At 36.7% G+C, this 15,505-nt stretch overlaps 1 protein-coding gene across 1 annotated transcript in view; it reads right to left on the bottom strand.

Moving 5' to 3' along the window:
• Positions 1 to 15,505, bottom strand: part of SCAPER (S-phase cyclin A associated protein in the ER) — a 189,909-nt gene that overhangs the window by 116,873 nt on the left and 57,531 nt on the right. The window contains exons 16-20 of the mRNA XM_023524721.1: positions 14,927 to 15,082; positions 10,416 to 10,558; positions 7,625 to 7,706; positions 6,101 to 6,253; positions 5,460 to 5,567 (exon numbers count right to left, since the gene is read on the bottom strand). Coding sequence (XP_023380489.1) covers positions 5,460 to 5,567; positions 6,101 to 6,253; positions 7,625 to 7,706; positions 10,416 to 10,558; positions 14,927 to 15,082 — 642 coding nt within the window. The remainder of the gene's footprint in view (positions 1 to 5,459; positions 5,568 to 6,100; positions 6,254 to 7,624; positions 7,707 to 10,415; positions 10,559 to 14,926; positions 15,083 to 15,505) is intronic.

Here is a 15,505-nt window from a genome sequence, read left to right as displayed (position 1 = left end):
TTTTGTTAAACTTCATTCAATTAAATGTATTTCATGGAACTTGCACAAAAATCACTATCAGCTTTTTTAGATAGTGTAAAAACCAAACTATGTCGAAATGAGTTTAAATTAAAACATTTTATTATTTCTCTGGTAATGCATGAAAAAAATAAGTTTTGGTATATACTTAAACTAGCACCCATTCGTTTTGAGCTTTAAAAATCACATACTTTTATCATTTGTATGCTAAGAAGATGAAACAGGAAAAAAAACCAAGCAGCTCTTTTTGTGAGGTCTCAAGAAACATGAAAAATTTTCCTGGTTAAATTAAAATAAAAACACAAAATATCAAACCTTTCTTTCTGTGCAGCTACCTATTATGTTTAATAGGCTTAGAACAAAATGTGTCAAAGATCAAGAGTAAGTTATCTGATATGCCAAATGCATAAGGTCAAAGGTACAATTTTATTAGGTCAGAGGTGGTATAAATAAAATCTTGTATGTCAAAGAAGAAAGGTCACAGACAAGATGTATATAATATAAAGACATACCAGATGACAAGTAATAACTTTAAGTAGAACAAGTCTGTTTACTACAGATACCTTCACTGATTAAAATGAAACTTCCATGTGAGTAAAACTGCAGTAAAAACCTGGTATAAAAAATAAAAACCGGCACACCTGTATAGGGCACTTATCATGAGTGGACCTCGACAAACTGGAAGTTGCTCTGGGTGAGTCAGTCAGTGAGTGCTGAGTGGATGTGAAGGCATAGAACAAGACCGTGCCCTACTGTAAACTTCATAAACACTGTACACGTAGGCTACGCCAAATTTATTTCAAATTGTTCTTTATTCAATAATAAACTTAGTTTTCTGTAACTTTTTTACTTTCACTTAAATTTTTTTTAACTTTTCAACTTTTGTAATAACACTTAGCTTAAAATCCAAACACATTATACAGCTGTAAAAAATTTTTTCTTTATATTCTTATTTTACAAGCTTTTTTCTACGTGAAATTTTTAAAGTTTTTAAGTTTTTAAAACTTTTTAAAGTTTTTTTGTTGTTGTTAAAAACTAGGATACAAACACACACATTGGCCTAGGCTGAGAGAGGGTCAGAATCATCCATATCACTGTCATCCACCTCCACATCCAGTCCCACTGGGAGGTCTTCAGGGGCCGTAATGCACATGGAGCTGTCATCTCCTGTGACATAAGTGCCTTCTTCTGGAACACCTCCTGAAGGGCCTACCTGAGTCTCTTCCTGAGAAGAAGTCACTCTTTTCAGAAATACGACCATGGTGGTTTGCTTGGTTTCATCGCAGATTTGCTTGCAAGCAGATAATGCACCATGAACATTCCTCTCTATTAAAATCTTTCATGGTTGGAATCTACGTTTAAGGTGCTTGCTGAGGTCTACAAAAGCTTCTGCTAACCCCTTCACTGTGAAGTTTCTTAGAGGTTCTTCTTTTTCTTCTTCTGCAGTTTCCTTCTCTTGCTTCTTCTTCAGCTATGCGCTCTGGTTCCAGTCCCAACACCTCTTCATTAGTCGATTCCTCAGGAATCCCCTCCAGCCGCTCCCCAATATCCTCATCTACACCCATGGTAAATTTGTTTGCCTTCTCAACCGCAGTCTTGGTGATTTTTGCAACCTCCTCCTCCTTGGCAAATTTTGTGGAGTCATGGACAAACCTCTTGAATGTCTTCTTCCAGATGCCACTCCTAATACCTTGGTGACATCACCCCGAGCACGGTTCTTGATACAGTCATAGATGTTGAAGTCCTTCCAGAACTGCACCTGTGTGTTCTCAGTGTCTTCTTCGACTGCAGCAACAGGTCATCCTCAGGTAGTAAGCTTCGGAAGCTGCTATAACTCCTTGATCCATTGGTTGGATCAAAGTGGTGATGTTTGGTGGGAAAAACAGCACTCTTGCTATTGGGATAAAAATCACCAGTAAAAGGAGGATATCTGGGAGCACTATCAACAATAAGAAAAATCTTGAAAGGCATCTTATTTGCCAAACAGTACTTATCCATTTGCTGGCACAGCAATTCAGGAGGGCATCTTTGAAGAGGAGCTGGCTTATCCGTGACTTCTTATTACTCATGTACTACACTGGCAGTGTGTGCTTATCGATAGGCTTGTAGGCCCTGGGGTTCTTGCTGTGCCAGATCACAGAGGGTTTCACAATTTGTAGCCTGAAACTTGTAGCCTGGAACACTGCCCTCCAACAAGACTGATATTTTGTCCATAAATGCCCCCAAACCTGGCACGGACTTGGCCTCCATATGGAAGGACGTCCTTTCAGGCATCCATTTCCAGAATCAGGAGCTTTCACCCACACTGAGGATCTGCTCTGGCAAGTAATTTTCCTCCATAATCCGCTTATACAGAGTTTTCAAAACTTCTTCAGCTTCCTCTGCATCAGCACTGACAAACTCACCGCTCACTTTCACATCATGTAACAAGTGATGATTCTTGAACCATTTAAACCATCCAGGGCTAGCAGGGACTTCGACATCACAGTCGGGTCCAGCCTTTTCTTTTACCATCCTAAACTTTTTGCTTTGACTCTGATCACCACGGCGTTAAGAGGGATATGCTTCAGTGTCTGGTCTTTAATCAGGTCATTAGGAGTTCCTCCGTGTCTGATAACATGCCCTTCTCGAATTTTCGTTAGTCTGTTTTCGATGAAACTCATCCTTTAACAGCTTCCATCACTTTGCTCTTGTTCTTCGTGATCCTAGGAACGATGGAATAGGACACGCCTGACTGGCGAGCAAAAATCGTCACAGATTTTCCACCTTCATTGTCCTTAATCACATTTAATTTCATTTCCAGGTCAATCACTCAAAGTGGCCTCTGACTGGCAACATTATCAGTGATTCTGTATGCTTAGGGGCCATGAGATTAGATCGATAAGAGATTAAATCAAGCACAAGAGAACACGATGCAACCATGAGATACACGGCTACAGCCTAGCAAGGCATACTGTTTTACGGCAAACACTTTTTTATAAGTAGAAAGGGTGCACCCTAAAATGACAACAAAACATATAGTACAGCAAATACATCAACCAGTAACATAGTCGTTTGTGCTCATTATCAAATATTATGTATTGTGAATGACTGTATGTGCTATACTCTTATATGACTGGCCAGCACAGTTTACGTCTGTTTCCACAAACATATGAGTAACGAACTGCACTATAACGTTACAATGGCTACGATGTCACTAGGTGATGGGAATTTTTCAGTTCCGTTACAATCTTATGGGACCACTGTCCTATATTCAGTCCATCATTGACCAAAATGTCACTAGGTGGCCTATAACTGTACATGAATTAAGTGAGAATTTAAAGAAGATTTAATTCTTTTAAATTGAAACAACACATCCAATAAATCTCAAAAGACAACAGCTAACCATCAGACTGCTTTGACAGTTACGAAAGATAAATAATACTGCATATTTTTCTTCCAAAGTGCATGAATATTCTTTCCCTCTCAACTTTTCTCATAAAATAAAAACATAAAATTTAGATTTCAGTTTACATAACAGGCGTAATCCAGAAAATTTTTATTTTTTTGTAAATTAAATAATATATTGTTTCTTATTAAAAGAACTTAATTATAAACAATTTTATAAATATAATTTTCTTTATAACGGGAATAACTACATTCTAATTAACAAAGTGATTTAGGATCCTTTCAAAGTGGAGCTCACATACATGTGACTAGTTCTAAACAAAAACTAGAGAATGGAGATAATTATATGAATGATTCATGTTTAAAAAAAAATCCATAATACTCTCTCATAAAATACCCACAGATTTGGAGGCAAAAGCAAATTGTATGTAAAAGGCAAAAAATCATTTGAGGTAAATTAAATAAATGATGAGTTCCATTTTTTATTTCACTTTTATTAACAGTATTTAAAGCCATTTTGTATAAACGTTCAGTTCGATTCAACTCAACGAGCTTTTATTAAACACCTTAAGTATGTGTCAAGAATCAGAGCAAACAACGGATATACAGAAATTACACATTAAGAGACTCCCAATTCCAGCCACAGGGAACGTGCTGATACTGGACTAATCTTTCAACTCCAAATTGCACAGAACATACAACACACCTACCTCAAGGCATCAGAGACTGGCCAGCACAGCCACGGTCCCCGCAAGACGGCTGCGCACGCTGTGAGCTCCACATCACTCTGGACTCTCTCTCGAGGGCTACGCCAATTTTTGGCATGCGACAAATGAGAGCTCAAAGTGGCATCTTACTGAGCTGAGGAGCCAGAATTTGGTTTAGGGCTGTCAAAGCGCTGGAACTTGAGAGGCACAACTCCTCAAAAGGAGGAAATCGTAGAGAAGTGAGCCCAACTAACTGTGTGCAACTTCCCCTCCAAACCTAGTCATATCCAGAAACTCAGGAGGAAACAGTAGCTTCGTTCATCCCACTTAGGTAAGATTTATTAAGAGCCAACCAACTCAACTACAGATGTGTTTCTGATGGTCTGTCTTAAAAGGCATTGATAAAAAGTGAAGAAAAGGAATGAACTGTATATGGCTTCACATAAACATGAGGGATCATCGCACAGACTTAAGGATGAGTGAAAGAAGCCAGACGCAAAAAACTACACCCTGTATGACACCATCTGTCACATCAAGGACAGGCAAGACTAAGCGATGGTGCGAGTAGTGAGAGACTAGTTACCTTCTGGGGACGCGACTGGGACAGGCATGGGGGCCCTTCTGGGGTGCAAGAAATTATCTGCATCTTCATATGAGTAGAACATACGTAAAAATTCATCAAGCTACACACTTAAGATCTGTACACTCTGCTAATATGCTGTGCCTCAAAAAAAAAAGGGGGGGGTTAAACACACATGTGCACCCACACCCAGTACTGCCCTCCAAGGACCACGACGACCCTTCCTGGGCTTCTTAAGAGATGCCTTACAAACATGAATTTCTCATCTTTGGGCAGCTTTAAAAATTTGCTATTACAAATTAAACCAACAAATTAATAGATGTGCCATGTTATCCATGTCTCAATAACAGTTGAAAGAAAACTATTTTTAAAAATACTTATACAAAGCTAAACTCCATGTAAATAATAATTATAGGTAGGTGAATAATGCATTTCCAAAAATATCTAAATAGTACACTCATAAAATTACCGATTTACATGAAATTTTACTGTCCAAGAAATGGAGTACATCACTAAATAATTCTTTTCTTATATTATTAAAATATACAAATATCATCTTATATTGTACTGAAATTATGTAAATAAGTGTTAAGTTCTCATTTCTGTTTCTTATTAATTCATACGCTAAAATAATAACACATCTGTATACTGTTGAATGGTAAATGTAGTTTTAAATAAACACAAATATATGAACATGAAATTCTTTGTATAAAAGAGAACACATGAGGTTCTCAGTAAATCTGTAAAATGAACAAAGGAAAGCTCACCACTTCTTCATCTGAAAGTTCACGCCCTTGGATGCTGCTATTCTCTCTCACAGCTTGCTGGTGTTTTTTTCCTTTAATGTGGCTAAAAAGATACACCTCTGAAGAGATCTAAAAACATAAGATAAAAGCAATGGAATCAACACAGAATTATATCTAATTTTAAATATTACACATTCAATCCAGTATACTGTATGCAAAGTTGAGATCATGCTAGCATTTAAGTGTTAGGCTTAAAAACATTTTCTTTAGAATGCATTCCTGAGAACCCTCTTGAAAACACATGGTCGAGAAAGGCACGCCATTACACTCACCTTAGCAGGACATCGTTTCCTCCAAGTATCGAGGTTCGAGCTTCAGCACTGAAAATGTTCCTTTTCTTTGTTGGGGGTACCAATATCCAAAAGTATTGACTTGGGCTATCAGTAAGCAGGTGTCACATCCATTTTAGCAGCACCTGCACCCTCTGGTGCTTTGCACTTCTCCTCCTCAATGCTGTTACTATTTTTGTACTACTTACTTTGCATAAACATTGTGAAAGAAATCCAGCAGATGCCTTAGTGTGAGTTTTAAAAACTTTTTCTATAGCTTAACAAACGTTACTAATAAATTATATCATCGCAATACTGATAATGACAACCTACCAGGACATTGCACAGAGAACACTGCTTCTTTCTTTCATAAGGGGTCAGTTTGGGGGCATAATCAGTATTTGCATGTCGTCCACTGCTTAACTCTGCAGCTTTTTCTTTTCTCTGTTCAATCTGTTCCATGTGCCTTCGAATGCTTTCATCATGCTACAGATGAAGTCAGAGTGTGAGGACATCAAAAAATATTCAGATTATACCGAGAATTTGAAAAAATTGTATTTCCATTCGACCTTCTAAAATAGGAGAATGTCTTGACTCAGTCTTAACTTGCACACTGAGGACAAGACTGCGCACAAAGCCCTTTGCTATCTCCCCCACGTACAGTGATGCTCCCTAAAGTACGCTCCATGGAGCGGCACCACGGGATGTTAACATGTGTTCTGCAGAAGAGGTTCTATGGTCAAAAGAATTTGGAAAATAGTAAGTGAAAGCTAAAAAGGTTTTTAACATAGAACTTTACATAGCCTGTGGTACATCGCTGTGCACTACGACTCAACAAATTTAGTGACACTTTGCCCACGTATTACACCTAACGAGCTTCTGAAGCACTTCCTGGGCCACACCGCGGGAAACGCTGCCCACAGGTAAGGACCAAGCTCATCCTCACAGCTGGCAGGCCCTACAGGACACAGCCCTCTCCCCTCACCAACTCCATTTCTACTTGCCCTACACCACCTCCAGTGACTTCCTTCCCAGAAAACAGAAGACAAACCAAAAAAACACCATTTCAGACTTCTGACTCCATGGCTGCAGTGCCATCCCGCCCGACTACCCAATCTCCGACTCATTTAACGCACCTTTCTTTCAAGATTCAGCTCAGGAAGTATTCTCTAAAATGATTTCCCTGACACCACTCATGTCAGACTAAGTGCCCTCCCCTGGACTTCCACAGCACTCTGTGTCACCTTTATCTTCACGGAAATGCTCTGCTTAGCAACTGAATCTCACGTTGGAGTATGAGCTCCTTGAAATTTAGAATCACATCTTACTCATCTCTGTACCCCAGGCCTGCCACACAGCTCATTAAACGAATGACAGTTCTAGGACCACCCAAATAGTTAAAATACGCTCCTCTACCTTACAGAATTACTGTCTGTGAGGAGCCAACATGTAAATAATTGTGATACAATGTGAAGTATTCACATGACTAGAAACTACAGTACTAAACAAAAAGATTTTCTAGAAAATACTAGTTTATCATAATCTCCCAGGAAACAAATGTGTAATTCCTAAGCACTGAAATCAAATGAAACAAATAATCACTGTTCAGTAGAAATAGAAAATGTTAAAATTTGGTTTTTTTTTCATCAACTGCTTTATCTTATTAAAGTAAACTTAGTTTTCAAATAGTTGAACTAGCCAATATGATATGGTAGCCAAATCATATTTCTTCTTATCCAAAGATTAAAAATACACATTAATTCAATTTTCTAGGCAATTAATTCAATAAATAAAATTTTAATCTAATGCCCCACTGAAAGCTCTAAAATTTCAAATTAAAATATACACTGTCCCTACCTTGAGCTGAATTTTCTTCTGTAGCTCTTCCATCGCTTCCTGTTGAGCAGCCGTGAGCGCTGCCAACCGTTCTTCCCTGTCTCTACAAGAAGACAGCAAAAATGATAAACTCGGCTGCTTGGAGTAACAACTTTCATGAGGCTCAAAACTACAATTAGGATTCACAGGCTTACATATTCTAAAGGGTTATTATTCTTTAATATTATTTTTTCTAAGTGCCTGTTAAGACCTGGATATATTGCTCATTAAGTGTTTGGAAAGCAACAGAGATTATTAGTTATGAGAATAGGTTTCTGGACCCAGTCATGCGTTTAAATACTAGCTATAGGGCTGTTATTTAAATATGGCAGAAAAATCACAAGGAAAAGTTAGAAAAAGACATGAACTCACAAAGAGAAAAGGAGAGGAAACAATCCCAAACAAATTGTGAGGCCATGCTTAGGAAAAGAGCAGTCAACTGAAACTGTTTCTGAATGAGGTCATATTTGGATTTAACAAAGACTACAAAACAACTATTATAAATACATTCAAATAATTAAAAGTGTGCCAAAATAAAGAAAAATATTATGACAATGATTCAACGAATAGGGAATCTCAACAGAGAAATAGGAACAGTTTTTAAAAAACTTTGCAATAAAAGGAATGAAAAAGCCCTGAACAATCAGCTGAATCCAGGGGTGGAGTACGGAAAATGCAGATGAGTCTGGAGCATCTTGCAGTGCCAGAAAGTAAGGAAATGCACAAAAACCAAAATGAAGTATGTCAAATGGACACAGGGGCCAAATGGAAGAGCTTCTAACATCTAATGCTAGAACAAGTTAAGCAACAAAATGAATAACATAATATTGGTTTATAACCCAAAATACAAAAAATCTATGAGTCAACACTGACATTAGAAAAGATCAAATAAACAAAGGGGCGAGAACAGACAAATGTCCTATACTGCAGATGACTTATATAGGAGTGCGTCTCTCAAGGACGTGGAGAATAACTCCCCATCCCATAGTGTGGGCTATGCTTAGTGGCTTGCTACCAAATTTCCCTTAGAGGGAAAAATTTTTAAGTAATTATACAATGAAGAAACCTGACAAACACTATATTAGCCAAATGATCAAGGTTAACAAAATCTGTGATAAGTCGAGTTGACGGCATGAAGGAATCTTCGACATGTTCAGAATGGATATTTACATTCATCCTCGTGGTCTTCCTGTCAAAAACCCGTAACACCAAAGCAACCATCAAACACTTCCTAACCGAGAAACAGTCTACAAAATGTCTGACCACTGCTCAAGACTGTCAAGGTCATCAAAACCATGGAAAATCTGAGAAACTATAAGAACTCAGAGGAGCCTGAAGGAAAATGGCAATTAAATATCTGAAGAAAGAATGGCCAAACACTCCTCAAATTTGATGAAAAACATTGATGTACAAGAGTAGGATAATCATGAAGAGAACCAACTCAGACAAATTATAGTCGCACGGAAATGTGAAAGGACCAAGATAGTCGTAATAAAAAAAATAAAGGGTTATTAACAGACATCAAAAATTATTATAAAGCTTTGATATTTAAGGTAGAGGATAGAAAGAGTGACCACTGGACCAGAAAATATGGCCCACAAACAGACCTATGCATCCAAGGAAACATGATTTATGTAAGAAAGCTTTGTAGATCAGCATGAAGAAAAATTTGATTTTTTAAATAAAGTTTGGTAGAATAGGGTATGCACATGAAAAAAAATGAAGCTGGATTTCTATCTCAAACCATACAATAAAATTGATTCCTGATAAAGACTTTACTATCAAAGAAAACCTATGACATTTTGAAGATTACCTTATGACTCAGGATAGAAAAAGATCTCATAAACAAGATCAAAAAGCACAAATCACAGTCTGTTCAGTTTTACTGTACTGCAATCAAGAATTATGTTAACCAAAAGACGTCATAAAGCATGAAACGGTATGCCACAACAGATCAAATATTTGCAATATATGTATGTGATAAAAGATTAGTATCTACTTAAGATAATTCCTAAACAAAAAAAAAAAAAAAAGGATCCCAAGAGAAATGGACAAAAATTTGAAGAGACATTTTACAGGGAAAAAAAAACACAGTAGCTGATTGATTATGCAAAAAGTTGCACAGCCTTATTATTAATCTTGAACAAGTAGAAAAAGCAAATTAAAACCACAGAGCTATTTTTTCACAGCCACCAAATTTGTCACAGTTAAAAGGTCAGAAAAAAAATCACATGTTGGCAAGATGTACACCAATCAAAAGGGAATTAGTCTTGGCCAATGCAATGCTTTTTCCTAGGTCTCTGAATCTTAAACAAGTGATTTAAAATGAAGGGATGGCTGAAGGTCATTTACTGCAATCAGAGTGGCAACATGCTAACCAATACCGTTTCCATCAAAAGACCACTGCCGTGGCTCTTGTGACCTTGCCTTTGATGTCTGACCATTCCCAAACCTGGTCCTCTAATCTCCTATCACTTATGCTCCCAATATTTTTCTTAAAATTCCCTTTGCTTAGTTAAGGTAGGCAGAATCAAATACTATTTCTTGCAACTAAAATAATCTTGAAATATTAAGTTTCCCATCCAACAGAAACGTTCAAAAGTTTTTCATTTTGATGTCATAATTCCTTGAAATTGAAGTTTCGTACAACACTTCCGTATTTGTGACTATTTTCTAAAAAATCTAGGTGAGCAAACGGCTTTATTCTAAGACTTGAATATTCACCCACTGCAAAATGTTCATCAGGATCAAAATCAAGACAGCAATGAGGTACCTAGCCCTCTCCCTGGCTGCATCCTCACGGGCTTTTTCCTTTTCCTGCCTCTGCTGCTCAATCCGGGCTTCCTGCTCTTTCCTCTTCATCAACAGTTCTTCCACGCGAGCCTGCCGTTCCGCCTCTAGTGCTCTCTTTCGTTCCTGATGTCAGAAATGTTTTAAAGATATCAGAATTACGTGGAAAATGAAAATGATCAAAGGTGATGTAGCTCTGACAAAACATATATACTCAAGCCAAGTAGACCCCTGGCTTGTCACTAGGTATGCTTCTCAGAATTTAAATAAAAATCAAATATCAATGATATCTGGTTTTCAAACATCATTTACCAGTGTTATGCGCAATTATCAGAATGCTATTTCTAGCAGATACTATGTTATGTATATTCTGTGAGACTCTATTAAGTATTCTATGGTTAGTCACTTCAAAAGCCTCATGTTTATACATAGTTTTACAAATACCAGAACATCAGGAAGAACGCACAGTTAACAGATTTTATATTTGAACTAAGCTTTCATAAAGGAATTAGGTGAAGAAAAGCTTGTGGCAAGGAGAAGGAGGCCTTATAATATAGACAAGTGGGTAAAGAGAGTGGGCATTGGGTCTGATTCCATCATTTTGTTTCCAGACCCCATTATCTACTGTCTGGGTGACTCTGGTCTAATTATGTCTGTGCTTTACTTTTCTGAAAGACAAATAACGACAGTACTTATTTCTTAGGATATTGTGAAGAACAGGTGAGATATCAAATGAAAGTACCACAGGGCATACAGTAAATTCTCAATAATTACTTATCATCATCGTCATCAAGGCAGAAGATACTTCATCAAAACAGGGTAAACTTCAATGTGGAATGGTGTGTCTCTGGTGTATTTTTGCCCAGTAGAAGTACTTTTGCCAATTTTCATCGTATTACTAGCTGTATTGATAGATTTCTCTCAATTCACTCTCCAGGTAGCTCTTACGACCTCTCCCTGGCCCTTCCTCTTCATGACTAATGGAATACATACACTGGTCTGGGCTCTAACTACTTACCTAGACTTGGGCAAGTCATTTCACCTTAAAGAGCCCCATCTGCTAGGAGATCTAAGTTACTAACATAGGTAAGTACACAGCAAAGTGTTCAGCACACAGAAAGTGTTCAGTAAATGACGGGGCAAAAAATAACACAGCAATTTCCGTTCAGAGAACACTGAGGAGAGATGCAAATATTTCTAACAGGTAACTAGGCTCACATGGTAACTCCGTAGCTGTACCAAGCCTTGTCTCCCCCAGAGAAAGAAAACCTTTCGCAGTAGTAAGCCAAAAGGGTCTCTATTTCTTCTTTTAATGGGTGGTGGTGGTGGTGGTGGTGGGAGGGACTGGAAAATAGAGGGAATGCACTGATTTCCAGAAGGCATATCTGGCAGATTACAGACTGCTGGAAGCTTGCAATTATATTTGTATTCTTTACTGTCTAGCATACTATTCATGAATGGTTACAGGTAGTTCTCAGTACTAAGTAAGTACAATATATGGAAAGTAGTTTAGCTATATATGATCTCAAAAACTCTTAAAGACTAAAAACAATCAAATCTGGCTCAGAAAATTTTCTCTCGTGAATAAAATATAGTTTTCTCTTAAAGTCAAATTTATTTGAAGTTTAAAAACCCTGTATCATGTCTGAAAACACAAGTTTCACAATGAAATGCAAAAGACTTAGGCATTAAACAGAAAGAATTAAACCGGATCTTTTCACTTCATACTTTACAAAACCAAAAGCTTTTAAAAATTATTAATTGTTCTTATAAATGAAACATTAATATTATATAAAAATAATTTCTTTATATATGTATGTGGAATGTAGCCAAGTTCTAAGCTTAAAAATAATTTTTACTTGCTGATTGTTTTCATGGATAGAAAACATACCCAACATTGTACTAACAGAAAGAACTGAACTCCAGAAAGTATCCTAATCTTTTAATTTGTTTTTAATAAGTGGAAAAGAGAACAGGTAACTATGTTGGTAACAAGCAAATTTAGTAAATTCAGCTAGTATTTTCCTAAAATTTAAGTTTCCTAATAATAGCAAACTTTTACTCCATGAAGTCATCTTGCACATGGCAGGAGTTCCAAAAATACGTTAATAAATAAAGCATGACTTTATAAAAATGATACGCATCATAAATCTACATACCTACAAATATGAATTATAAACCTATGGCAAGGAATCAGAAAGTCATCCTCTAACTCTTAAGCCTTGTGAAAGCTCCTGGACCCCACACTCTTTTGCTTCATGGTCAGGAATGTGTTTATGGCAGCTTAAGGAAGGAAGGATTTGGCAACCCCCTCCTTTATGCCTTTAATTCAGATGGTTAGGGCAAGAAGACAGTGCAGGCTATCTAAGGAAATTGAGCATAAAACCACCCCTCAATAGTCTACATAACAATAATGGCAAACTGAGACTTTAAGACGGCAGCACTAACTCGGTATTCCCTTACGGGAAACAAGGGTCGCTTTTTTTTAGCAGTTTATGAGAATGTTATGAGCGTATGAAGGTAATGCAGACGGAGGGCCTCTGAATTCTACATTCAGGGAGAACCTTACAATTAGTGCATTTACAGAACGCCTGGCATCACCCCTTGCGCATCTAGTAAAAACTACATTTAAAAAAAAATTAATTATGTTTTATATTACCAGCAGATTTTTCTAACATATCAGCACATCTCAAACTTATGTAGATAGGTTTTAAATTTTCCGTTAAAAATTAAATCCATAGGAAATTTCGACATTAAAAAAAAATCCTGAGTGATCAAAACGGCGTTTGCAGTGTTGGTGAATACAGAAAATTCCTTACTACTTTCAGGAAAGAACTGCTTTCCTTTAAGCTTCAATGAATGCTCCAAATTATGAAACAGGAGTCAACATTTTTAAGTGGAAGATAACTATTATATTTCAATTCTGCTAAATAAATGCAGAAAAAACAAAGATGTTTATTAAAAAATATATACACTATTACTTATCTATCTCTCCCCAAAATCCAGCTCAGAAGTCACCTCTTTCAGAGAACTTTCTCTGACATTCCACTCCCACAGTGTCCTCTATGATATGCCTTATACATATCATAGTATGTAGCGTATACATCCTTCTATTACAATCTTTGGCATCACGCCGTATTATTTACCATAAATGCAAAGATCATGTCTTCTTTAATTCTGAATTATTAATGCCTAATGATGCTCAAGTAAAATATAATTTACAAAACATAATTATTTTTATAAAATGGTCCCACTGCAAAGAAAGAGGCAGCAATAATGCAGAAGTCTCAAATTAAAAATCAAATATCCAATTTTATTCACCCACTAAATAGAGAACTTATAAATGATTGAAATGAAAATTTCTGCTGCTCCTTAAAGAGGAAAAGCTAAAGATTCTCTAACAGAAGTAAACATAAGTAAGCCTGGCCTCAGATTAAAAGAAGACACTGAACTCACATCAAATAGAGATCATAAATGAATATGAAATGCCTCCTAATGTCCACGAATAGCAAAAAGGAATCAATAAATTTTAAAATGTATTGAAATTTTAATCTCCTAAAACCACCAGTGACATGGGGTGATGTGGATGAAATATTAATGACGTCTCTAACTTCGGACATACGAACAAAGCTCTTTATGACCTGCCCCTAAGTTTACACGCCATACACACTCTGTCATGTATCCTGCACACGCCTACTTCTCATCATTTGCATATTCCATCTTTCAAAACTTAGCTGAAGTATCACCTCCTCCTTCAAAGCCTTTCCTGACTTCCTCATGTCCTTGCTACTCCCAATTTGAGTAAAGTGTTCTTCTTTGTGCTTCTAAGAATGCCTTCACTGTTGCACTTATCCTAATGGGTTAAGGTTTATTTTCATATATGTCTCCCCATTGAGAACAAGCATATATCTTTCTCAAGTCCTGGAGCCTAGCACAGCATATGGCTTAGAGTAGTAGCTCAATAAATCATCACTGAATGAACAAATAAATATTAGTCGTAATAGATAAAGTAAGTCTGCAATTATATTTGAATATTGCAAACTTCGTTCTCTACATCAAAAATGTCAGGTCTTTAAAAAGAAACATGGATAAGGCTTTGTACTGAGGAAAATCTAAAATCGTTTACAAACATAAGTACAGTTTATGTGTTAACCTTTCTTCCCGGCCTGAAAATAGTAGCTAACTTATTAGGAGTTCGCTAGAGAGGTGAGAGGCCAAGCAATTAAAGCATCTGATGACACTCACTCATAAATGGCAGGTGTGCCTTGTCATAAGCATAAAGATTTCCCAGTTCTTAGAGGCTATACTGGTTAAAAACAATCCTTTTTCAGCAGGGAGAAATAGATATTCCTACTCAAACCAATCAGTCACTGCTGTACTAAACCACACACCCTGGGGGGAGAGACTAGGTTTACCTCTTTTTGGATCCTCAGCAACTACTTCTGAGCCTAGAATAGGGCAGGTGCTCGATAAATGCTTGCCAAACAATTTTACCTGAACAGCTTCATCACGTGCTTGCTTTTCTTCCTGTCTTCGCTGACGCTCTTCCTGTAACTCATTAAGCCTCTGCTCATATTCCTTCAATTTCGATAAAACGTCATGGCGTTTATTCTGGGCTTCAAGGGTATTTATAAAGGCAATTTCATTTACCTTCGATAAAAAACAAAGAAAGTGAATTTCAAATCAAGTTAATTCTAGGATATATCACAAAATAAACTTAACAGTCTTTATATTATAAACCAGTGGTAAGGCATACAACAATAATGACTAATGGTTCTTTTCTTTCAATATTTACCTCAAAAATGAATTCAATCCACTGTATATAACAAATCCACAGGCCTTAGAACCGATTTAGAGTACATAAAGGTCTGCCATAGCAAATATTTTTTAAGTCAAGAAACAAATTAAGATTCTTATAGAGACCATCTTGATATAGTTCTATTCGGTATCATTGTAATTTGCAACTACAGAAATTACATTAAAACTTAAATAGATGCATGCATGTTATTCTAATGAGTTTGAAAGGACAAACCTTAAGTGACAAATCCTTTTTTTCAACATATATTGAATAAA

The sequence above is a fragment of the Pteropus vampyrus genome, unplaced genomic scaffold, assembly GCF_000151845.1.
Source record: "Pteropus vampyrus isolate Shadow unplaced genomic scaffold, Pvam_2.0 Scaffold489, whole genome shotgun sequence".
Classification (NCBI taxonomy): domain Eukaryota; kingdom Metazoa; phylum Chordata; class Mammalia; order Chiroptera; family Pteropodidae; genus Pteropus; species Pteropus vampyrus.
Note: the sequence above shows the minus strand (reverse complement) of the source record. Positions and strands in the feature narration are given on the sequence as shown.